This window comes from Drosophila busckii, chromosome 3R (assembly GCF_011750605.1).
Source record: "Drosophila busckii strain San Diego stock center, stock number 13000-0081.31 chromosome 3R, ASM1175060v1, whole genome shotgun sequence".
Lineage (NCBI taxonomy): Eukaryota > Metazoa > Arthropoda > Insecta > Diptera > Drosophilidae > Drosophila > Drosophila busckii.
This window is the reverse complement of record NC_046607.1, coordinates 835,916-862,254: the sequence shown is the minus strand read 5'-3', so window position 1 is coordinate 862,254 and position 26,339 is coordinate 835,916. Positions and strand designations below refer to the sequence as shown.

At 42.4% G+C, this 26,339-nt stretch overlaps 1 protein-coding gene across 1 annotated transcript; it reads right to left on the bottom strand.

Annotated features, from left to right (window-relative positions):
* Positions 1-4: 4 nt before the first annotated feature.
* Positions 5-20,707, bottom strand: LOC108603963 (protein kibra). The gene is made up of 9 exons (XM_017993164.1): positions 19,813-20,707; positions 4,952-5,253; positions 3,193-4,867; positions 2,953-3,133; positions 2,501-2,882; positions 2,125-2,436; positions 1,937-2,057; positions 1,667-1,876; positions 5-1,596 (listed from the first exon to the last, which is right to left on the bottom strand). Exons 1-9 carry the CDS (start codon positions 20,025-20,027, stop codon positions 1,158-1,160), a joined length of 3,837 nt encoding a protein of 1,278 aa, XP_017848653.1. The 5' UTR covers positions 20,028-20,707; the 3' UTR covers positions 5-1,157.
* Positions 20,708-26,339: the final 5,632 nt, after the last annotated feature.

The following is a 26,339-nucleotide window of genomic DNA, read 5'->3' as shown; positions in this document are numbered from 1 at the left end:
GCGATTTCCGTTATGTCAGTAGTTTTTTTTTTGTTTTTTTGTTTATTGCACAGTTACAATATACATGTTCTGGTTTCATATAATTTATTACAACTAGGTTACTACCAAATAAATGTATATATATAAAAATATGTGTGGTTTCTCTGCGTGTTATTACTAACTAGTACTGAGTTTTTTTGGGGGAAGGCGCGGTTAGTGTTAACAAAACAACAGATATACTTATCATAGAGCTGAGAAAGCAATAACTACAACTAATTTATGAATTATCTTAATAGTTTTTCTCTTAATTCATTCCTCAAATTCATAGTATCTGCTGGACATGGGCTTAATAGGTTCTCTCAAACTCAAATAACAATGTTGTTGTTACTCAGACGTTCAACTAATATGTTGCAAGCTTAATGCTCTTGTTTTCAAATTTTTTTGATTTTTTTGTTTATAAAAAAGTAATAGAGTCGGTTAAGAGCTTAACAAAAACGCAAGCTATTTAAACTAACAGATTAGAGTAATATGCATGTATGTAATAAATATAGATTAATTTTTATTCAATTTTTTATGTGGGCTGTTTTTTCAACTAAGCTAATGTAAATTTTATCACTATGTTCTATATGTATACAAAGAATATTCCTCTACATTCGTATAATTTGCTCAAGTCTTAAGAATACAGTTGGTTTCAATATGAATTTGAAAGTATCAAACGCACAATGTGTGCGTTATTAAAGGCGGGCCTAGGCGGGGCGGTTTGTGTTGGGTCTAGGATTGTTTTTAGAATATTTTCCTTTTTTACGCTTTTTCTTTATACAGGGACAGGTTTATGTAGGGGGCGGGCGGGTGTCAATTAGTGCAAACTGACTGTGGTAATTTGGGTAATTAATATAGGCTACTACTTACAAATATATTTAGAGATAGTTAAGGCTACGTACTATCTTAATAATATATCATTGTTTTTGCATATTTTTTTGTTTTCTTGTTTCTGTTTTTGTTTTGTTTTGTTGTATATAGTTGCTCATTCTCTATAAGGCACAGATTTTTGTTACATCAGTTTCATTTCATTTCTCCTCTATACACATAAATACTATAAGCTTAAAGAAAATAAATATCCAATATTTAATTACAAAATGTACAGCGAAGGTGGGAGGGTGGGTGTCGGAGCGTAGCGACTACACCTCCACGCCATAATTGCGATCGACCACGTAGTCGTAGCGTGTCTGTTCTGCCTTGACAGCAGCAGCAGCAGCAGCAGCAGCAGCATCATCATCTTCGGCGTCCTTTGGCGACGCTGCTGTGGTTGCGTCAGTCGCTGTAGCTGGTGTGCTTGCTGGACTGGCTGGGCAGGGCGTGGCCGGTAGCTTAGGCACAGCGCCGCCTGTTGCTGTTCCTGTTGCTCGATGGTGATGCTCATTGAGATTCTTATTTCTATTGCTGCTGGCCACCAGAGCAGTGTTAATGGCAATGACCGTCTCGGCGGCATTGTCCTCATCATCATCATCATCATCTTCCTCCTCCTCCTCCTCGATGGCATCCGCATCAGGCATCATGAACTCGCTGGGCAGCTCGGGCACTGAGAGGCCTTTGCGTGTAAAGAACGACATCTTCTCTCTGCAATTGACACAACAATAAAAATAAAATCTTGCCATTCAGATTATAAAAAACAAAGACAAAAACATACTTGAATGATACCAAATCTGGGCAGCCTTTGGGCACTTTGGTTTTGCGCAGTTTGTGAATTTCTTTGGCTGTCTTCATTAGCAACTTTTGCAGCTGTCGCTCCTCAGGGCATTTGGCTGGATCGGCGCGCGCTACTAAGCGCTGGAACTCCTCGTTTTCGATGGCCCAGGCGGCGATCAGCGGATCCTTATTCTCGCAAGCTTTCTGCAAACTGTAAATAGGAAGAGAGCATGAGCATGAAGTACTCAACACCTTGGTTGCAACTACTTACACTTCTTTGAGATTCTGCAGCTTGGAAATTTGATCGTTAAGGAAGAATAGCTTGCTATGCTGCGCCTGCAGATCCAGCTCCAGATCTAAGCTAGTGCGCGGTATGTGAGTATGATGCAGTTCTATAATCACGGAAAGAATGAAAGCTTGAGCTCTGAGTTGACTTTGTGGATTGTTGAGTTAACTTACTGGTTGCCGACTTGGTCGCCTTGGGATGGAAGCGCAACGAGCGCCGTTCGACGGCTCCGCGATGGAAAGTGTGCGGCGTGACGCCAAAGTGCATGGCAGAGTCCGAATCACTGCGATTGAGACGGCAGTTGTAACGGTTCTTGCTGACCGCTGCCGAAGGCGTAAAGGTTTGGGAACGCTTCACTGGCCTGTCATCCAGCAGCTGTGACTGATTGCGCAGTTTCTCAACGGGGAAGGCACAATCCGTGTTGGTCTCCTTGTCAGCATACTCTTGCTTCATATTTTCCAAATAAGCATCCAACATGCAACCAGCTAAAGAAACAGATTCCAAATTACTCCAAGTTACGAGCTGTAGCCAAACTGCTGGGTTACTTACAGTGCGTTAGACCCATGGTGCCCACCAGCTGCTGCTCATCCTCTTCGTCATCGTCATCGTCATCGCTGCACTGCTGATCATTCAGACGCATATGCTCGGGCAGTTCTTCGGCGATTTGCGCCTGCAGCTCCAAAGGTGGCGCCTGGTTGCGTGTGAGCGTCGATGTCTGCGACGATGTTATGGTGGATTCATCTGAGGACTCCTCTCTGTTGTTGTTAAGATTATTGTTGCTGGCTGCAACGGCGGCAGCAGCAGCCGCTGCGCTGGTGGAGGGCAGATCCAGCGACTCGAAGGTGGGTATGAACTTGGAGCTGAGCACATTGTACCACTTGAGCGTAGAGTCCTCTGGATTGAATTCGGCCATGCTGATCTGCACAGTGCCCTGGTAAAGAAATCACACACGCGTTAAATATATATCTCCTTCTTTTTATCTTGGGCGCTTTTACACTTACAATAATCTCCTCCTTTTGGCCAGTCATGCTCACCACGGTCACCTGGAGGCTCTTGCTCAGCAGCTTGTCCAGCGATATGGGCACAGCGAAGGTGTCATTGAAGACGGGCTTTTGAAAGTCTCCCAGCGCCTTGGTGCGTATGGAGGTCAACGAATTGGGCAGCAAAGCGGCGCGCAAATAACTGTAAAAAAGAGACAAATTTCAGTTAGCTGAATTTCATTTGTGAAAATGGACACGTACACTTGGGAATTGTCCGTGGTGGCAGTCCAAAGCGCTGACAAATTGTTGGCACGTTCCAGTGATACCACAAGCACGCCCTCCTGCTTCAGATACTTGAGCCCAATCTGCACCTGGGCGAGTTCTTTGCGCGGCAAATGCGCACGCGAAGCCTCAAAGACGCCGGAGTCGCCGGCGACGGACTCATTGCTAACGGCTGCTGAAACGGAGCGCGTGTTTGAGGTGGACGAGGAGCGGCTGAGCATCTCCTGGGGCAAATCCAACAATGGGGGCTTCTCCGAAATCGGCGACAGCGGCACATTCAGATTAATAGGCGAGCTCATATTGAGCTTCTGCAGTTTGGCCTCCAGCATCATGCAGTCGAGCACGGTGGAGTCCAAGTCATAGGGATGAGCGCGCACAGCGAGTGGTGCCACTGGTTGGGAGCCATAGGCGGGCGGTGCGTTCAGCGGCGGCAGCACTGGCATGGCATTGGCATAGGTGGGTTCCTCCTTGGGCTGCGTCTGCTCGGCATGCGCATTGTACTTCATGGGCGAGGCGGGGGGCGTTTCCATGGAGAGGCTGCTGCGAGGCGACAGCGACATTTCCGAAACATGCAGCGGCTGTTGTTGTTGCTGCTGCTGCTGCTGCTGCTGCTGCTGGTGTAGCGCAGGATGCACGGGCGGCAGTCGCTGCTGCTGCTGGAAGAGACGTTGCGAGCGGCGCTGCAGATCAATGACATCAATGGGTGAGTCCACGGCAAAGGGATCTATGTATATGTCTGTGAAGCTCAGCGCACTCTTGCTGCTGGCCGTGGAGAGCGAGCCGAGGCTGCTGCCGCTGCTAATGGAAAAGGTGCTCTCCGAGGAGAAGGACTTGAGTCGCTCCTCCAGCAGTTTGGTCGACTTGAGTGCCTCTTGCAGTTTGTCCAGCAGCAACTGCTTCTCCTCGTGGAAGCGCAGGCGATTGGCAATGCACGTATTGTTCGCCTCGTAGGCCTCCTTCAGATCCTCCTCCAGCTTGTGGCGCGTCTGTTGTATGACTTGCTTCTCCTCAGCGCTGCGCGACTTGAGCGATATGCTATTCAGATCATTGAGCAGCTTCTCCTTCTCCTGTATCAGCAGTATGCGATCCTTGTCCGACTCCAGCTGGCCGGGCTCGATGCGCTCCACATGATCCGCCAGCTGCTGCTGCAGCTTCTTGATGTGCTTGCGCCACTCGGCGTACTGCAGCTTCGTCTTGGCCATTTCCGCAAAGCGTGCCCCGCTGTTCAAGTGCTCGCCGGCCCCACAGAGATCCGTTTGGCTGGCTACACAGACACGATCGAACGGCGAGTTGGCATTGAGCAGCTCGGCGTTCTCCTCGTTGATTTGCTGGCGACTCAGCTCGTTCTTGATCTGCACCAGACTGCGCATGAGCTCCTCGCGCACCTTCTCGCCCGAGACGAGCGACTTGTGCACCTTGAGCATCTCCTCGCGTATGGCCTGCACCTCGGCAATGTCGTAGCAGCCATTCTGTCGCGCATTGATCTTCTCGCCCACCGAGTAGAGCGTGTCCATGCCACGCTGCGTATACGAAATGTCGTTGGTTATGTGATTCAGCTCCTGCTTCAGCTGCCGCACGCGCTCACGCGCCAGCATCAGATCGGCCCTGAGCAGCTCCGGATCGTGTCGACTCACAGAGCTGGACGAAGAGCACACTGCAATGCACAATGCAAAAGAAGAAGAGGACAAGTTTGAGCTACAGTTATCTTTATGGCACCTGCGCTACTCTTGGTACTTACAGCTGCTGCGGCTGGCCGCCAATTTGTTGAGGTGATTGTATTCTTCCTGCGCCAGCAGCAAACGCTGCTGCTTGACATCAAACATTTCGCGCTTGTTCTCCAGCTGATCCTGTGCGGCGGAGAGGTAATCGCTCAGCATCTGCTCCTGCACGCTCTTCCACTCCTGCCGCGGATCCTCAAGCTGCGTGCTTTGGGCTATGTGATTGATATAGTAGCGTCCAATATTCGGGTCGTACGCCTCCTCCCACCCCACGGGCAGCTCATCGCCCACGCAGTCCTCAAACGACTGTGGCTTAGTGTAACTGCAAGAAGAAGAGCAGGCACAAAAGTTTAGCTTTAGCCTTGTCTAACATATTATCAACTTGTTTGCATAGAGACAACAAATTGCTAATGAATTTCCGTTGAACAGATTTTTCATGTGTTTCTTTTTTTTTTTTGTTTTTGGGGCCCTATCCAATATGTATCGTAACCTGTTTGGACTTGCTGTTCCCACGCCAGAGTTTCTCTATTGATAAGATTAGCGACAGAGCTTTGTCTGGCATTTCCTGAGTAAAAGTGGGCAAAAACAAAAACAAAAACAAAGCCAACAACAAAACAAACACAAAGCAATTTCTTAGATTCTCAAATATTTAACTTGGCCAAGGAATGCTTGCAACGCCAATGTCATGCCTTCGCTGCTGGCATACATAGACCAGGCCAACATACACCATACACCATTTGCTATTTGCCATATGTCTAATCTTATCGAGGTCGCGTTTTCCCGCTGCGGCAAAAAGTAAAAAATACCAAAAGCTAATGACAATGACGTTGCCGTCGTCGCAGCGGCTAAAGCAGATACTACTTGTATTATTTTTGTTGCTGTTGTTCTTTTTTCGACAGCAATTTCTTGGCGAAATTCAATTTCAATATCGTTCGAATAACAACGTTTTCGCATTCCGATGATAATTGTTAATCTTCATACACAGGCAGACAGACTGACAGACGGACGGACCACAACAGCAGATAGATAATTTTCAATTGAAAACAAAATATTTATTTATTTATGGAGTGCGTGTGTGGGTATTTATATGATTTGTTAATTAATCATTGCTTTGGAATTTGCACGGCCATTAAAGCAGCACAAAGATAATAAAATGCTTGCCATATGCGCCAGATATTTACGCACACCAACACACTGCTCACTGCTCAACTGTCGGACAGTTGCGCATTTAATATGAACATTTTCCAAGAATAAGCATCGAACACTGAAGCTGAAGCTGCAGTCCATGGGAAATGTTTAGCCAGAAACGATCACGTTCAACGATCTGCTCAATAATAGGCGCGTGTCGGCTATATAGCTCCCCGATCGACATATCGACAGATCAACATGTTGCTGTTGTTGTTGTTGTTGTCGCATAGATCTGGTTATTCAAATGCTCTCAGCTGAGCGCTAATGGCTGCAATGACTGAGCAGATTCTTTGCTGTGTGGTCTTTATGATTTGGGGCTATCGAGTGGCCAATTGCTGCAATTAGTGCGAACGTGCACTTGGTCAGGGACGCGCTGCGTTGCCGCCTTCAGCTCCAGTTCTGGGCTGGCTTTTGGGCTGGCGATAGCTAATCAGCAAGCACTTTCCGATGTCTAATGCGAAAAGTTGTTGCTTTGTTTGGCTAAACCGAAACGACAAAATGTAGAGCATGAATGAAAGCAAGACAAAAGCACGTGATGGGGCGAGGGAGTGGGTGGGGCGGAAAGTGCACGTTGCGACAAGCTGATACACACAAAATGTGGCTAAAGCCATGTGCCAGTCTCAGGCCCAGTCCCACTGTCTGTGCAATTGACACACAAAACGATAAACTGACGGCGAACATGATGTTGATGTCAACAAAAAATACAACAACAACAACAAGAGCAGCACAAAATATAATATTAATAATAAACAAAATGGTTTCAGAGCTCGAAATTGATGCCCGCTACGTACAGTTGTCAGTGAGGTAAACAATAATAATTGGCTCAACTTCTTTGGAAATCACAAATAGACAAAAGTTACGTTGAATCCATGCTGATTATTTTGATTTTAATCGTGAGTTGTGCCATTATAACTCTCTCTCATTGTTTTTTTTATCAGACGGAAGTTTCTACAGGTGTCAATTGCAGCTGGCAAAAAAAAAAAAAAGAAATAAGCGAATTAATCAGCTGCAGCGCATGTTGATGCTTCACTTCTTTGTTTGCTCATTAGCACGCTTGACTTGCAACGACTTACTTTGACCTCAACCAAATCAAAAATCAATGAAGTGCACCAAAGTCTGTGGGTGAGCGAAGGGGGTTTGAGTGGGTGGTTAGGTGGGTGGGTGTGAGCACTGGCTAGTGTAGGGCTTCTATAGCTCAGCTGGATGTCTTTGGACGGCTCTTCGCTGCTCTTTTTCTTTTTTGCTGACGTCGACTAACGAGCAACCGGTTAACGTAAGCTTAGCCATTTGCCTAAGTGGTGGCTCTAGCCCACATTGAACGTGGCACTTGGCGCGTTTTTTATAGGCATAGCACCACAAATCGGCATAAATTAAATAATTGTAAACAAAATATTTATGGTATAGCGCGACGCGGCGCTCAGTAATAAAAAAGGGCTCAGCAAAACAAGTTTAAGGCCAAAATTATACTTCGGCGTGAGCTTTGTCGTCACATTGGGCATGGGTTGGCGACAGTCACAAAAATTGTCATTAGACAGCACTTAAATGAGCTTGAGATACAGCCACAGCTCGAGCATAGATACATTTGTATAAACAATATTATTTAACTGTTTACGCCGCGTTTTATGCTAATTTCTGGCCATAAAATTTATTCTCAGCGCACATAAGCCCATCTATCTGGCTATATACGCATGTATGTAAATAAATGAATACATATATACATACAAAAAAAAAAAAAAAAACATGTGTGTTATTTGCTGCTTTTGTTGAATTGTTGATAACTTTTGTTTTCGCCAACCTTGTGACAAAAATAAATAAATAAACAGTTTAAAGAAGCGTTTTCAAATTCTATTTCCAGTGGAGGAATGTAAATTTCAGAGCTTTTAGCAATGCAAATGTGGCCCAGCCCAGTCCAAGTCAAACCAAATTCTTGCTAAAGCTGCTGAAGCTGAATCTGAAGCTTGCAGCTTACAGATTTTCTATACAGTTTTATAATTGTTTAACGGAGCTGCAAAGAACGCGAGAAACGTCACAATTTCCGGTTTAAATTGAATTAAAAAGATCTGTTTCAAACGCTTAACCCAGTTAAGAGCTGCGAGCGCGAGAACACGTCAACTTGAGATTATTTATGCTAACAATAATATCAGGCGATTTGCAGCCAATTGATCAAGCTATAAGCTCGAGCATCGCCTTGACATACCTACATAAATTTATAGGTAAATACTACATCGAGTTGATGTTGTTGTTGTTGTTCGTTGACGTAAGAGTTAGAGCAACGTTAGAGTCCACACTATGCAGCAGCAGCAGCAGCAGCAGCAGCTTACGAAACTAATGATGCAACAACTAGATAGTGGACTAAAAGGGGTGTGTCCAAGTCTAAGTATGGCCTGATAAAATATCCATGAGTGTATTTCATATAGAAAGACAATTCGAATAGAATATACCTCACTTTAGTCATGGGCACTGTTTGTCTAATGAAAACAATTCGAGTTGTTTTTCTTATTTTAAACGCTGCTGCTACCCGGTTGGGTTGACTTGGCTTATCAGTCGGTCGGTCGGTCGGTCGGTCGGTCGGTCGGTCGGGCACAAATATTTGTGCGCTTAATCAAATTAAGCTATAAAGGTCGTACGTTGTGTTTTATCTTATCGCCCAGCGCAGTCCAGAAATGCTTGAGTTGTTGTCAACTAGCCGCGTTTATTAATAATTTTCTTGCCGAGAGTGTGGTTCGCATTGCAAGCCAATTAAAAAGATATTAGCTGCATTTCCTGTCCTGCTCCAATCACGTTAACATGGCTATCTCACACTTCAACTTCCTTCCGGCGCACTTCTCAAGCTCCCCCATCCCCAGGGCACGAGACGGAAATGCTGCATCTAACAATAAGCAATTTCGGTGTGTCGCCTATCAAATGCATTTTATGAACAACCGGCTCTATGCAAATGGGTTTTAAATAATAGGCAAAGCTCCCTACTCCCAACTTACAGACAGACAGATAGAGTCAATGAACTGCGCATGCGCGTCAAGCTTGTTTGGTATTTTTGGTATTTTTATGGCTTTACTGTTTTTCTTTTTATTTTACGTTGGGGAGATAAGCCAAAGGCATTTGCTGTCGCTTTTTATCTATGAGTGTATTTCACAATCTGCTTAAAGAACAAACAACCAAAGCGAGAGCGAGAGCGAGTGAGCGAGTGGGAGAGAGAGAGAGAGAGTAACGTCTATGAATCAAATATTTCAACGCCTTTCGCGGCTCAGGCCTCGCAAGTGGGTGTCAATTACAACAAACACCAAGATCAAGACACTGAGAAATTCGTTCGACCTTACGTCCCAAAATGTATCTTCGAATGGCGAAGGCGAGGCGAGGCGAGGCGAGGGCGTGGGCGTGGGCGCGGGCAGCAATGACATTAGTCACACTGACGCTGGGAACTACATGACGGATCCATTTAGTGGCCAAGTGGTGGTGGTTTGTGGTTAGGTGGTGGCCTTATTGGTGGCTCTTTGGCGTTTGTGGCTCATTTCGAAATCACAAAATGTCTACCATAAATTCCAAAGTGAACAATTGAAATAAATTTTTGCGCCATGCGCAATGCCAACTGCATACAAATTAACTATTAAAAAATTCATAGAATTTGTAAACATGTTGTTGCCTCTCCCCTCTCCCCACTCCACACCACCCCTCCCCACCCAAACACTAGTGTGTATTGTGTGTAGTGCTCATGGCAAAATTCAAAATAAACTTAAATTGAAATTTATGATATTTTATGACTTGTTGACGGGCATTTTTTCTATTTCTAAACGCTTGTGCGCACATTTGGATTTCGGGAAAGCTGGCGCTTTGTTTACTCTTGGCAGGCACTGTACGAAATTCCAAACAAACAATATAGCAACCCCATTGATGTTTGTGCAGGGTATCTTTTGTTAAACTCAGACTCTGTGCCTCAAGTTATGCGGGCCAAATAGACAAGGCAAACTTTCTTGCCTTCATCGTTATGCCATTGATCGATGAGCGTTTGACGTCTTTGGCTTTATGCCTGAGTCTGTGTGTGTATGTGTGTGCCCCCATACATATGCTAATGGTCCAGCCATAGAATGTGAATACATATGTATATACAGACAAACAGACAGACAGTCAGACATATATCATTGATTGTCTGCCAATATTTGGCTATAAAAAGCAAACAAATTTTGATTTTCGAAATTCTTTAGTTGTTGACGATCTTCTTAGCTATACTATATACAATATATATATAATATACATATATGCAAACGGTATTCAGTACGTCAACAAATATTCGTGGTATGCGCATTATAAAAGCTTTAAATTCGATACGACAACTCGGAAACATTTTCGTGGCGTTCGTGACGCCCACATGAAGAATGCCAAGGCAAACTCACACCCACCCACACACACACACACACACACATGCATGCATATGTATATATTTCAGAATTCCTGCTAAATGGTGTGCACATATTGTTTTTAGCTTAAAGCCTTGACAAGCTTGAGCAACAATAACAAGTGCAACAAATTCCTCAGCTCTTGCTGCTTCTTCTTCCTTTTCTTCTTCTTCTTGTTGCAACTGAAAAGTGTCCACCTGTGCAATTTCTTTCGTCTGACCAGACGGCGTTTCTAGGAAAGCTGAGAGCTACAAAATTCTGTTGGTATTTTTCACCAGTATTTTTTATAAGCTTACGCTGCATAAGTGCAGCGAAGCACCGATCGTGTGCCCACATACAAATGCACATACATACGCATGTACATATGTATGTGTGTATATGTAATACCCATCACTATAGTTGTTGTTGTTGTTGTTGTTGGTGTTGTGCTCTGTCATTAACAAAACAACTGTTGCGACCTTCACATACCAGAGCAGAGCAGCCGAGCCGAGCGACTGTGCGCAAAGCGAGCAGCGCAGCGCTGCGCAGAGCGTAAAGCGCATGTGCACACGCACACATGCACACAGATTCAAGTATACACATGTATACACGCGTGTACATATGTATGTTGAATAAATCGCATGCATATTTGTATGTAAAGCATGCGAATCGTAAAACGCAAAAATGACGACAACGTCAAAGTCTCAACAGACAGCAGTCGACAGCAGAAATTTGTTATACGATGTACATACAGATGCAAACATATAAATGTACATACATAGATACACACATACATCTCTCCCATAGCATATGCTGGCTAAATGGGAAGTTATATGTATGTACATCCATACATATATGCTGATGAGAACGCCTCGAGTTGAGTTCGCCCCCAAAAGGGGGCGCATTCCTCGCTTAAGGTCGAGCGCATTACTAAGGGGTGAGGGGGGACTACGCTCTCATGCTGAGAAGTTAAATTATTATTCAATTGTTTTACTTTTTGTAGTTTTTTGTATCGCATTTCTGTCTTGTTTATTTATAAGTGTTGATCTATGTATGTATGTATGTGCTGATTTTCAAAATTCCCCAAACGTCTAAAGCAAATCACACACACACACGCATGTATGTATGTATGTATTTTTATTTTTAAAAATTTCCTTCAAGTTTTGTGCACATTTCGTAGACAGCTTGGCAATTCGCAGCACGGTCAACGAAATAAAATTTCATAAAATAATTTATTAATTTTGATTTATTTATGCATGACAACTACTACAACAAGGCGGCGCAGAAAGCAAAAAAAAATAAGATATATAAATAAAATTAAAGAGAAAAGAATGCTGCATGTCAAATGGGCCAATTAACATTTCAGCTGCTTTTTTTTTTGTCTTTGTTAATTATTTAATTTTCTTTTGTTTCGGCTTTTTATTTTTATTAGTTGTTGTTTATAAATAACCAAAAATGTTGTTATTGTTGCTGCCTTTGGCGTATGCAAAATAGTTGTGCGATGTTATTTTTAACTTTTAACATCAGGGCATAAATAAATTATACTATGCCCAGTTGGATTGCTGCTGCATTTTCTTCAGCAGCTGCTTCTTCTTCTTCTTTTTCTGCTTTGCTTTCGGTTTATTTCATTTATAATATTTTCGCAGTGGCGCAGGCAGAAATTCCAAGATCTTCGTATAAAATTTACATTTGTTTATTTATTGTTGCTCACACACACATGCGCGCTCGCGTCCATGTGTGTGTGTGTGTGTGTGTGTGTGTGTGTGTGTAGGAGTAGCGAACGTGAAATATTTTCAATTTTATGGTAAACGCTCGTGGCATGATTAGGAATTTACGGTTAACTGTAGCTGTTGTTGTTGCTGCCGTTGCTGCTATTGAATTATTGGAGATATTTGTGGTCTAAAACAAATACAAATAATACTTTGTGAACTTTTGGGCTTAGTATCAATTAAGATAAAGAGGTTAAACTTATTAGAGTATGGATGATGATGATGATGTTGTTGTTGTCTCATGGGCAGCAATATTTTCAACCAGATCAGTATTAACTAACGATATATATACAGATACATGCATTTATTATATGTATGCGTGTGTTTGTGTGTCTGTGTGCGATCATTTACTCCAAAGCAAACAAATAAACAAACGCACAAACATGCATAAATAACTATAACTCGTTGCAGTTGCAGCAACAACAGTCGCCTCCAGCAAAGCAACTCATAGATACACAACACACACACACACACACACATGCTGGCTGTGGTAGCAGCGCAGTCAACTGCGCAGCGGCAGCGACTGTGGAATGCGGTTTTGACAAGTTCTTCTAAAATTGTACGAGCAACTTTGCTATTTACGCTATGAAACGAACGACAACGACAGCAACAACAACCACAACAACAGCAGCGAGTAAAATGTGCGAAGGAGCGCGGAAAGCAGAACGAGCAAGAATGCAGGTCTATTGAAAATATGAGACAGTCAGCATACCCTGTTAATTTCTGTAAAACTGAGCATAGCTCGACTTGGGCAACGCTTATGTAATTTTTGCTTCGGAAATAAATATTTGTTATTTTATTAATACCAGAGAGTTCAGTAAAGGGTGTCAGAGCAAGTCTCAGACGCCGCCGCTATTGTGGGAGCAAGCTTAGCAAAGAGGGGCACTTAAAAATGAAACCCAGAGAGATGAGAAGCGAAGAGAGCGAAGCATAGAGCAAGCAGCAGCAGCAGCAGCAGCGCCAACATGATTGCTGTTGTTGTTGGAAAATATTTCAAAGTTGCAGTGAACTCGCAGCGGCACCAATTGAATGCAATTTGTGTGCATGTGTGTGTGTGTGCATTTATTGAAGCAATGCTGCAGCGCATTGCCTTAAATGCCAACTTACTACAACAACAACAACAACAAGCAGTTGCATACTGAAAGCGACGCCCAGCTTTTGGTTGCCTTTTGTATTTGGCAAACATTCCAAACGGGCATAAAATGTTCTTAAGTATGGCAGTTATTTATGTATGTTTGCCCCGTTTTGTTTGTTTGTATGTTGCAAGCTGCAAAAACGACAGAAGCTGCTGCTGCAACAAAGAGTGAACGAGAGAGAAAGAGAGAGAGATAGAGGCAGTTGTTGTTGCTTGGAGCAAGCGAGATGGCAGAGTTGCTTTGACATGAATGTCAGCTTTGCGCATTTAAGCAGTTTAATCAACATTTTTTGTTGTTGTTTCCTTTTGCTGCTGCTGCTGCTGCTGCTGTGACTGTTGCTTCTAAGACGAAGCCGGTTTGTTGGCCATTTCATGCATGCATCTCCCCATGCCAACTCCCCTGCTCAGCACTCCCTCCCTACCTCCGTTCCACCACTCGATTCCCATTTCCCCAGTTCGCATTGCATTGCATTCTCAGTGCAGCATACACTCGAGTGCATGTATCTGTATCTATAACTATAGCTGTGTAGCTATATATACACACACACACATGTAGTCTCGGTTGCAAGCAGCAGGCACGTTGCGAATTCTATGCAACAAACGTTCAAATGTGATTGCACTTTTCTCAACTTTGCACCAAAAAAAAAACAACAACAACAACAAAACGAACGGCATGCACTGTGGGGCCGAAAGTGTTGCTGATGCTGACCCACAAACCAATAAATTCCAGCTTAAGTATTTGTGGAATGCAGCAGCAAACAAGCAGCAACAGCAACAACAAGATAAATAAAAAAATTAAAAAAAAAAAGAACACAACATGAATTATGCGCCTGCCATACAAGAAACATTTTGACAGCACACACACACACACATGTACTCTTGCATGCATGCATGTATGTGAATGTGCTTTATTTTTTTGTGGGGCATTTGAGGAATGCAGCCGTGAGACGACCTCTGTCTGGGCTGCCTTATCACTTCATTAGCCCATAAATTCGACAACAAAACATGCGCACAAGAAAGAAAAAAAAAAAGAGAGATACAGATACATAAAGAACAGCTACAGTCTGGTTGGAGGCTCAGCTGCAGCTCCAAGCCTGCCATGTTAATTATGCAGCATGCACACTCAACAGATACAGCTACAGCTCAGATACAGCTACAGATACAGATACATTTGTATACGCGTGCGCAGTCTGCTCTTTAGCTGCTGCTTAAGAATATGTTATGCGCACTCAAATGGCATTCGTGAAGTGCTACTGAAAAATAAAACACAACAAGTTTTCGTGGCACACACACACACACACGCACGCAAATGAGACAAATGAGTGTGTCTGAGATCACTTTGGGGCTTAGCTCTTGGAATGCCTTTAAGCCGCCTTCAGCTCAGCTCAGCTCAGCTCAGCTCAGCTCAGTTCGCTTGTCATACACACGCGCAGCTGAGATTAGGGCAATTAATTGCCACAACGATTGGCATGCCACATGTGGCAAAAGTTAACAAGAAACTGAGAGCTGATAGCCAGCTCAAGTTTCCCTTAGTCAGCAGCTTTACATTATGCAATTCAATCAGGAAATGGCGCGCAGACAAATGCAAATCCAAATGCAAATACAAAAACCATATTTTCAGCTAAAGTGTACGCTCAAGTTTTTATAGCGTTGCTGCCGCTACTTCCGCTGGCGCTGTGGCATAGCAACCGCCAGTCAGCCAGCCAGCCAGCCAGTCAGCCAGCATAAACAATGCCCAAAAGTATCTCACAGCAATTTATCTTGAGTGTGCACATTCCTGCGCTTTATTATTTTCGTTCATTGCATGCATGGAAAATTGCTACCTTGGCAAGCAGAGTCCAAGCCAAGTCAAGTCAAGTCGAGTCGAGCCAACGCATATATCACGATCAGAGGAGCTACAAAAGCAAGCTCAGCATTAACAAAAAACCAAATACGAACAAAATGCCTGCGAAACGCGCATTCAGGCAGCTTGAAATCTAAATCCACAAACAGACAGCTAGAACGAGTGAGAGTGAGAGCGAGAGCGAGAGAGAGAGAGAGAGAGAGCACATGGCATATGCTGTTTGCTCCCTTAAGCCCTGTGGCTCCATCAACTGTCCCCCGCCGTCCGCCTCCTGCGCCTATCAAACTTAATTTTCTGCTCACGTTTGCAGTTTTGCAGGCAGCGCGAGTGAAAAATTGCACAGCTGCGCCAATGACAGCTGAATTATTATAAATCGATATATGTACATATATACAAAAGTATGCAGACATGCATATGAATAAAAAATGTATAAAGTTGCGTTGTAAATTAAGTAAAATAATAATATTTGTAAAATATTATATTCAAGTGTAAGGTTTTCATTTATTAAAATGAGTACTTTTGATATAAAATATGTATTTTGAATATTACAAAATATCGATCGACCTCCTTAAACTTATCACAATTCTTTCTGTTTAGGGTAGGGGCAGGGGTAGGGGTAGGGGTAGGGGCTTAATTAGCACATGTTGAAAAGGAAATCATTACGCTACGATAAAAATCACAAGTGTTGATTGCCGGGCTGAGCAGTTGGCAGCACCAGCAGCAGCAGCGGCAGCAGCAACAAGTGTCAGTGAGTTGACAGGAAAAACTCACACAGATCGCAAAACTTAGATCTCAGTTGCAGCGGCTGCAACTTGCTGTGGCACAAAAAAGCATAAAACAACAGCAAGCACACACACACACACACACAGGGAGTTTGCTTAAATGGGCAAAACATGCAGCAGCAAGCTGCAACAGCAAGCTACGCTTATGTATCTGCTAGATACATTATGTAGCTAAAGCTGTTTGCCGCAGCAAGTGCAAAAGAAAATATTTTTTGACGCTTTGGGCTGCGGCAGACTAGAAATTGTTGCTGCTGTCGTTGCCGTTGCCGTTGCTGTTGCTGGCGACGTCGCGTTGCATTCATGCGCGTAATCAAATTGTAATCACGGCCTGGACGAGCAGTGCAACAAGCTGCAGCAGCAGCAGCAGCAGCAGCAGCAGCAGCCGCCACAGCTAAAGCCCAAAAACAATAACAAGCCTGCTTTTCTGCTTCTTCTTCCTCTGCTGCTTGTTGCTGTTAAGTGGAAATACTTGTTGCACAAATGCAATGCATGTTGCCAACACTGCTGCTGCTGCTGCTGCTGTAGATGCTGCAACTGAACAGTGAAGCCTGCTTAAGAGCAACAACAATTCTTTATTCACAACTATAAAAGTATCAATTGGCAACTATTTCAAATGACAAAAGTGTATGCAAAATTCGAAGTTGCCTTTTGACTTTTTTCTTTTCAGTTGCAGTTGCAGTTGTTGCTGCCTTTTGCCTTGTGCAATTTATTAAATGAAAAATGCCGTTTTGCAGCTTTCCAAGTTGCATTGCCAGTATATACATATAACATATATATATGTTTGTGTCTGTGTGTGTGTGTGTGAACATCTTTTGCAGCAAGCAAATTGAATTTTATGCAAATTTTACTGTTGCTGCTCTGGCTAAAATCGCCACATCTAATGCATAATGGCACGCATGCCCCTCACTGACACACACACACACAAACAGACATGCACACACCTCTGGCATTTAGCGGGTTTTTTATGCAATTGGCAACGCATACGTTTGCCACAAGCTGCACACGCTGCACACAGAACTAGAACGCTCGACTCCGAAACCAAGTTGCAGTTGCTTTATGTGAATTATTGGCTACTACATGCCGAGCAGCAGCCTTAGACAACTTTTTGTTTTATTCACATTATTGTTGTTCGATAAAACTTTCAGAGCATCAATATACTGAAATTCTTTCCGCCCGTTTCATTCCCTATTGAAGCTCCTGTGTAGACGAATCTATGACGGTTTTGGATGCTATTGTATTTTTGTTGTTTTAAACAAGTCATGGGTTTCTCATTAACAATTGAGACACAGCGACTGGTTTCAGCTTCCTTCCATAAAGTCTAAAACTCCAAAGCAAACTCGATCCAAATTCGGCGGTCTATCTTTTCAAACTTTCTGAGTTCTTCATACATATACACTTATAAACATAAGGACAGCGATAAAGGACTCAGCTTCACTTACAGATTAAGAATGTATATGCAATGCTAGATTAAGTATATATATTCTCGGAGATTCATACTATCTTTATCTTTAGTATGCATAGCTAAAGCTGCATAATTGGCGCCACAACGTTCAATTTATGACTGCGCTTTCGCCTAGGCCCAGCAGCAGCAACTGAAAGATTTTATGTAAAACAAACGAGTTCGCGTTTGCAACTTCAATTTAGCTAGTGCTACCAACTTTTACACAATATTCGATGTTCGAATTGAGAAACTGTCGCTAAAAACTTGTCTGCAACAAAAAATGCCAACAACAAATGCTGCTGGCAAACAATTGGCCAAAAGCGTTATTAGCATGGCCAGTCGTCGGTTGCTGAATATTGTTTATAAGAAAATAAAATAAACAAAAGAAAAAATAAAAATAATGCCCGTGCAAAAGTTGTACAGACAAGTGAAATACATAAGATCTAAGTTTATTTTTTTTTTTTGCTTCATTGAACGCGTTTGCGCTATCATCGGCCAAGAGTCCATCGATATTTTAAGGCAATTAACAAATGCTGGGAGTGAAATTCTTATTTACAAATGTAATTTATTAACCTAATTTATCTTATTAATAGCACTGGTTAATGGGACCTTTGGCTTTGGAATACATTGTTGCTCAAGTCTCATTTTATGTGGATGAATGTTAATTATATTTCAATGTTTGGGTGAGAAATAAGTTAAAAGTGTATGCGCCTAGCAACCTTGAGTCATTTGTTTTAGTTCGCAGCATTTTTGGGAAGATTTGCTGATCGCGAACGCTTGAGGCTCATGGTAGAAATTTATTTATGGCTTATTGGAATTTTGCGCTACCGGCAGCAATTTGAAAAAAATTCAATAACGGCGGCATGTGCCAGCTAAAGTGCGAAAGAGAGGCGCATACGATATAGAGAGAGAAATATTCAATCTGTGTTTTTTTTTATTTATACATCTTTTTTGTTTATTGGCGATGGGGCGTAAATAATTGTGTCGAACAAAATATGCGAGACGTGCAAAAAGCCAATACATTTAAAAAAAAAAAAAAAGCGTGTAATAAATGTTTGTATGTGTCAACTTGTTAAGTTGGTTGAGTAAACGGAAAGAAAACGTTTTCAAAACTTGGCTCTCTACCCACTAAGTCAAATGCCTATGCATAACCCTAACAAATTGCGCAGATGTTTCATTTCATTAAATTATTTCTTTTTCGTTTTTCGAAAAATTCCTCAACGCTTTCAAGTAAAAACATTTCGAACAATGTCCATGCAATTTGAAACAAACAATGGAAATGTTTGTGTTAATTGAAAGCGTGAAGCGTTCATACACACACACACACACATAGTCGTAGACTATGAGCATACAACAGAAGAATTTGAGAAATCAATTATTTCGAAACTGCAAAATTCGTACGTACATTTGCAATTGTTTATGGCCAAATGACAGACACGGGAGAAGGAGAAGGAGAAAGAGAGACAGCGAATGGCAGAGTAAACATGTGAGAGTAACGGCAAAACGCTAGCGGGGAGACTTGGGGCTCGACTAAAAGTATCTATATCTATGCGAATCATGGACTGATGTTGTCCCCCATTGCTCCCAAACCGCCAACATCAAACTCTCTCGCTCTCCATGTGCGTTGTGTATGTGTGTGTGTGTGAGTAACTCATAGAGCGGCCAATACATTACGTATGAGGGCTTTTTTAGTTTGCTCGCCTTTTATTTTTGTGTTTTACGTTTTTTGCAGATCATTCGCAGAGCTTTATTTAACTTTTGCTCGCTCGCTCGCTCGCCCGCTTACTTGGTCTCCCACCCCACCACTAGTTGAGTGGGCCGCTCCCTTCCGCTACACCGCACTCCCCTCTCTTTCTATCTGTCTCTCGCGCTCTCTGTCTGACTCTCGGACGAGTGTCTCACACTCTTGCCTTGTTGTCTGTATCGTTAGCTGTGCCGTTCGCTTTGCTGTACATTTTTTTCATTTTTACATTTCAGTTTTTGTTTGTTGCCGTTGCCACTGTTCAGTTCAGTTTCAGTTATACTTGGAGTCTTAATCATCGCAATGGAATGTTTACATACTTGAAGTTTTTTATTTTTACTTTTTGTGTTTTATTTTGTTTTGTTGCCTTGTTAAAACATGTAATTTATTTTGCTTTTATTGTTTTCGTTCGCTGTCTCTGCTTCTTCCCGCATTCCACAGCAATCACACACACACACGCACACACGCACACATGGACCTGACTACAGCGAAAGAGAGGCAAAGGCCAGATGCAAGACGCACCTTTTCTTTTCCGGTTGGGTCGTGCGAGTTGGGGAATTCGTATGGGTTTCGTTTTGCTGGCTTCCTGGCCAAGCGAGCATTTAGACTTACCGATCTCTGGGATCCAGCCATGTGGTCTTTTTGTTAATGTGATCTATGTAGTAGGTCTTGCCGTCGAAATCCCTGGCAATGTCCCAGCCCTCGGGCAGTGGAAACTCGTGCTGTCCATGATGTTGATGTTGAAGATGATGCTGCTGTGGAAATGCATGTTGTCGCTGCTGCTGCTGTTGTTGTTGTTGTTGTTGCTGCTGCTGTTGAGTCGACATTTTGGCGAAACAACAAAAAAAAATTTACACACACACAACACAAACTTTTAGCAGTCACTTGGCGCGCGCGTTTTTTACTTTTTTTTTCGTTTGGGGGGCCTTTTTGGGTTTCTCTTGTTTATGCTGCTCGATTTGCCTTTGCCTTGTGCAATGTATTACAGACAGCAGCGTAAGAGCGACAGAGAGAGCGACATTATTTATTTATCTGCTCATAACTGCATTCCATTCCGACACAGACACACACACGCACACAAACTCTCGCACTAATACTCGCTCGCACACGACAGAAACTCTCGCGCACAACGCGCCATACGATCACTAAATATTGTGTTGTTTCTCTCTCTTTCTCGCTTTCAAGTCGCACAGAAATGAGTGCAATTGAAATTGTGTGTTTATTTGTTTGCTTAATTTAACTAATTATAAAGGAATTCAGCCTTCGTTAAATTCCAGTAGCGATCGTGTTTCTGCTTCTCCACGCACCAATCACTTGTAGTTGAAAAACATTTTCGTTTCATGTACTTTTCAACGCCTTTTAATTGTATTTTTTGAACCGCACACTACAATTTTTTTTTATTAAACTCTGTTTTTCTGGTTAATGTAAAACAATTATAACCATCGCGCCCGTACTTTCTTATTGTTTCTATTTATTAAAATTAAAACATCCGCGACACAACCTTCGCGTTCAGTATGTATTTTGTTTTTGTTATCGGTATCGTTAACTCAATCGTTAGCTAATCGTAATCGCTAAGAATTAACTCAAACATGTTGGCTCGATAGTTATGTATCGGTAAAATGTTCGACGTCAGCATTGATATCGAGCATTTACACATGCTGACAAGTATCATCCATTAGAGACCAGAACGAGCGAGGAGCGCAGAAACAAATTCCATTCATAGGAGCAAGCGAAAGAGAAGAAATGACTGCAAACTGAGCAAGAGGGTGTGGTGAGTTTCTTATGGCGCTCATTTCAAACGAGTTATTACAGTATAAATAGTATGTTTGAAATTTTATTGCCCTACATATACTGAATGCACTAAATTAACAAGTCAAGTACGCCAATGAGTGAGTCCTTTCATACAGCAAGAGCAAATATCGCTGCGGTAACATCAAAGCATTTCAGCTATTGTCCCTGAAAGAATGAAAAATACACTGGCTAACACAAACAAACACCAGGGGACAACTTTACGCTTCACGAAAATGTCGTGTTTTTTAATTTTCTTTATGACTACATGCTTGTTGGGTGTTTTTCTTTGTTATAATTGTTTTTCATATAATAGCGAGTGCTCTTATTAACAACGCTGAAACGTAATGCAAAAATGTAATGAAATTTTAATTAGTTATTATTACAGCAGCAGAGCAGAAGCAGCGGCACAAGGCTATGACGTAGCGCGCACCTTTTTATACACACAGACACAAACTTACACTATGGGTGTGGGTGTGAGTGTGTGTGCGAGAGTGGGTGTGAGACTCTTGCACACAATTACATCTAAGAACGGAAGGTAATAATTTTTGCATTGCCTCGCGCCATTTTCATTTTGTGCTGTCATCGCCATTGTCGGATCTGAGCTACCGCTTATCAGATAAAGCTAAATAAATTGGAAATGCAAGTGGAGTTTTTGAAACGCCCAATCGGTTGAGTATAAGCGATAATGTTTTATATATTTTGATACAACTACAAATTGGCTTAAGTAAACTAAATAATAGTATTTTAAGCCAAACCTCAAAGACCATGGCTAGTGCGCTAAAAGCCAAGTCACCAAAAAGGCAATCAAGAACAGCAAAAGTTTTAGTAGTGCATGAGAAAAAAAAACTAAACTTGAAATTAATGACACACCGAGTCGACAGCCACATGCGACCCATAAACCAATAACAAGAGCAACCAGAAAGTTAGCAAACACACCTACAATAACAACAACAACAACAACAACAGCAGCAGGGCCAGGAGCGGGAGCAACAACAGGATGTAGGATGTGAGGCAGTATTGGCATGCAGTTGGCAAAGTGAAACTTGAGCTGCACGTTATAGAGAGATACACGCACACACACCAATACACACACACACACACACACACATCAGGTGCACACGTGGCACCTGACCAGATCAGGGTCATAATCCTCTTGCCAAAATACCAACAGCATCAACAACACAACTTGCACTGACATTTTGTAGAACTCACCGTCGAGTCCTTTGAGCTGAGCGGATAGACTCTAGGGGCGCGCTCTGGGAATGCGACAGGCAATGCTGCGACTAGTTTGTGTTTGCTGTTGGCTAGAGTTTTGGCATTGGCTTTAGCTTTGGGGTTCCTTTTAACCACAAATCGTACGATAAAACCCATTTCGAGTTTGCTGCTCCTACTGCCGAGCGAGGACGGCCGAGGGCCACAAATTAGATTTGAGCGCAGTTTTCATTTTGCGTTTTTGCGGCTACTCAAAGCTTGAGTAGTTGGCCTAAATGCTGTGCCACAATCCCGCTTTATCTATCTCTCTCTCACTCTCTATCTCTCTCTCCCTCTGAGTCTGAGGTGACAACGCAACGAAGTTGGAGCAGTTACAAATACGCACACACACAAACAGTTTATAGCACATTTGTGTTATGCTTTTAGTTATTTTTTATATCGCTGCTGCTCGCTGCGGGCAAAGTGATATTTGTCCCAACTGGCTTAGGCTGTCATGCCAGGCGAACCCTTTTTGCATGGCCCCTAATACAAGGAAGCAACTACAGCTTAGCGTCTGGCACCTGACGTTGCTGCTGGATATCATGAATTATTCGCTATGATCTTAATAAATTCTGGCTGCCCGAACACTTGTAGTGCATATAGCAAACTTAAGCTGCAAGCTACACTTGGAATCGTCTGTGCAATTTTGTGTGCCACTCTTGGTCTCTTGAAGCTTGCAACACTGTTTCGGCATTTGATGGCCCGGTCCGGGTCCAGGCATGCAAGTTATTGTCTGAAGTGCACAGTTTTTATTAAAGCAACATTGTGTGCCAATCAAGGGAGCACTCTCAGCCAATTTCGAGTGGCTGCAACTTTGTTTATATCCAAGGCAAACTGATTTTAATGAGATTATATACATTTTAGTGACAGTTTTATGGGCAGCTTGCTTCAAAATACAAAGCAAATATTACTTGGCAAAGATATATTGCAATTTCAAAGTAATTCCAGCGGTTTGCTTTCCTTTCAGTTTAAATTGGTTATGTTTGTTTGTAATTTTGTCTATGCGAACTCATCAATACTAGTAGAGATTAATTAATTCAGCGCTGTTAATTGATTCTGCATTTATTAATTCAACGCAATTTCGTTTAAGGTTTCGATTCCAGTTTTGTGTTTCAAAATAAAAAATAAAGCAGGAGTCTCTTAGTGAAATTGGCCGCTGCCTTTGCCATCCACATTTATTTATTTTCACCAATGTTATTTTGGGGCGGTAACCGGTGGTGATCCGCAACTAGTGTTCACTGCTGGGTTAGTATCAAAGTTTTAGAGCAAATTACGTATACGTATCGTTTTGCGTATGCATATTTAAGGCATATTGCAAAATGTTTTTGCAAAACTAGTTAGAGTAATTGTCTGTGCTTTAATACAGCTGTCAATCGCTTGTGGCACTTAAAAGCAGTTGTAGGCCATTAGACCTTATAAATTGGCTGCGACAGGCTTGAGGGAATAGCAGGCATCGACAGCGAACCGAGCATTGAAATTGTATGCCAACGAAAAAAAAGCGAGCGCATGGTTCAATGATTGATTATCGACACTGTTTCGCACTCAAATTACTTGAATTGCTAGGGGGGGTGGGGAGCCACCTCGCAGCCTGGAATGATGAACGTGTTGGCAACGAGGCTGGCAGTCAAGCCAATGAATCGGTTACCAAATACCAAAGCCAATTGGACACGCTCCAAGGCGACCTAATGGCAATTGCCACGCTTTGCAAATAAAATTGCAGGCTGCCTCTGCCAGGCTGCCGAATTTTGCTACAACGCTGTGGCAGGCAAGTGGCATAATGCGCATTGTAATTATTCGACTTCAATTAGCCAAATATTGTGCATAGGCACAATGAACAGGATACGTTGCAACTTCCTGCCGTGCGGGTAATTAAACTTCCAGCTTGGCCATTGTACGGCCTTCGACATGGCGACAAATGATTTAGGGGGCCAGACTCCAAGCATGGCCGCACATGTTAGGCCAATCTATACAATTTGTAAAGGTCTTAGCCTTAGTCTTGTATACCTGTTTGGTATATTAAAAAATTAGTTGGCAGCATGTGCTGGAACCTAAGAAATCAAAAGGGATTTACTTAGTAAAGCCAAGGGCTTGCAGCAACAGGTACACGCACACGCACACGCAGGCACACACACATACGCACTCAAGCATTTGAGGCAGTTTTTGATTGCTTGTTTGTGGTGCAGACTGCCTGCCAGGACTAAATTCAAATCAAATGAAACAACCTTCATCTGCTTAATACACGCACACACAATATGCAGCTTTTGTGAGTTGACTTCATTGTGTGTGTGCTGACGACCCAAGCAAAATACCAAGCTTGCCACAAATTGGCCAAATGTAGAGGTGTAGAGCAGATGAACACACTTGAAACTGTAACAAAGTATCAAATTTATATGCAACGTCTAGTGTATCACAAATCCCAATATGTTATTGGAACTTTTTCGAAAAACTATAAAGCCCAATTAATAACAATTTAGCACACAAAGTTTTTACAAATATAACGACTTAATTATGCTGTTGCCTCTGGGCAGCTGTGCCCTCATCAAGCCATGAAATTTTATGCTTTATAACTGCAAGGACGCGCTACTTCGATTTACCTGTGCTTCTGGTTTCTTTTTTATGATGCCACTGGGAGCCATGCGGCAAAAAAGTAAAAGCCATTTAAAAGCCCAAACTTTTGCCCATAGACTGTACGTCTGTGCTTGTGTGGGTGTGTGTGTGGGGTGGGTAAAACTTGCGTATTTATAGCTAAATTTTAGCACTGGACTTTTGTTTGTTGACCCTCTCAACGCATTAGGCCACAAAACAGCAGTGCTACACTTGACTGTCGTCCTTGTAGTCCTTTCAATTTATGTGCCCGTCCGTATAACAAGTACACAACATACAGCACACAAACGCCTACAATGCCTTTTGAAGTTACAGCTGCTCTATGCGCAAATTGCAGCTGGGGTCTGGCGTGGTCTGGTGCTGGTGGTGCGGTGGCGCTGGTGGTGGTGGTGGAGTGGCTTCATTTAGCATTCTAGCTGGCGACGTTTGTTTGCTCGCTTTGTTGGCTGCAGTCGTTTGTTTTGTTGGCTTGTGGCTGCCACCTTGCAGCCCATGCACGTTTTCAGCTTTAAATTTATTGCTTAAAATCAATAATTGATTACGCACAATTAACGCGCATTCGCTGACTATCTACAGGATAATTCAATAGTGTTGTAGCAACAATACAAAAAAACATGCCTAATTGATTTATACAAATGAGTGCACATTCATTGTTGCAGCTAAATTTAATAATAATTTCATAAGAATGCATGCATAAAATGCATTTAAATTTTATGCGCAAGCTTATGCGTAGTTCAGCTGCACTAGGGTATTTGCATAAGCTAGTCAAGCGGAGCAAATGTTTTTTTCTTTGTTAGCCTCAAGCTGCTATTAAAACTCATAAATATTTAAACCAAACTCTTTACACAAAGGAAACTTAAATTTAAATCAAAAGCAAAGCAATTCACATACTTCTATTTGTTTAATTCCATTTGAATATTAAAAATATATTTATTACATGAGCCATTAAAGAATCACAATGAAAAAAATGTATATACTCCATAAGCTGGCATCTTGCATAGAAGCCTGGTCAAAAGCAAAAAAAAGGCATTGGCACTTTTTAAAATTAACTTGAGCTTTATTTTTTTACAGCTGCGTTTTCATTTCATTCTTTTGCAGCAGTGAAATGCTTTTAAAAACATTTTAGCCAAAGGACATGTGTCCTTTAATATTGTGGACAAGCTACTTTCGATTTTGTTGGGTTCTTAACAAGAAGTGGCAGCCAAGGCAAAGGCAAAGGCAAGGCAAATCAAATAAGAGAGAGAGCCGAAGGGCGAATAGCCACAAAACTTGTTTACATTCGAACAAACTCAGGAGGCGGTCAACAGACTCTCAAGTTTGTCGCATACACTTACTTACTACGTGAGTGCCACACATTGTGTATGTGAGTGTATGTATGTGTATGTATGTGTATGTGCATGTGTGTGGTTTTGTGTGTGACAGCACATTTCATTGTAGCAGCAACAATGTTGCTTTTATTGTTGTTTCCATGGCACAGCAGCTGCTGACATTTG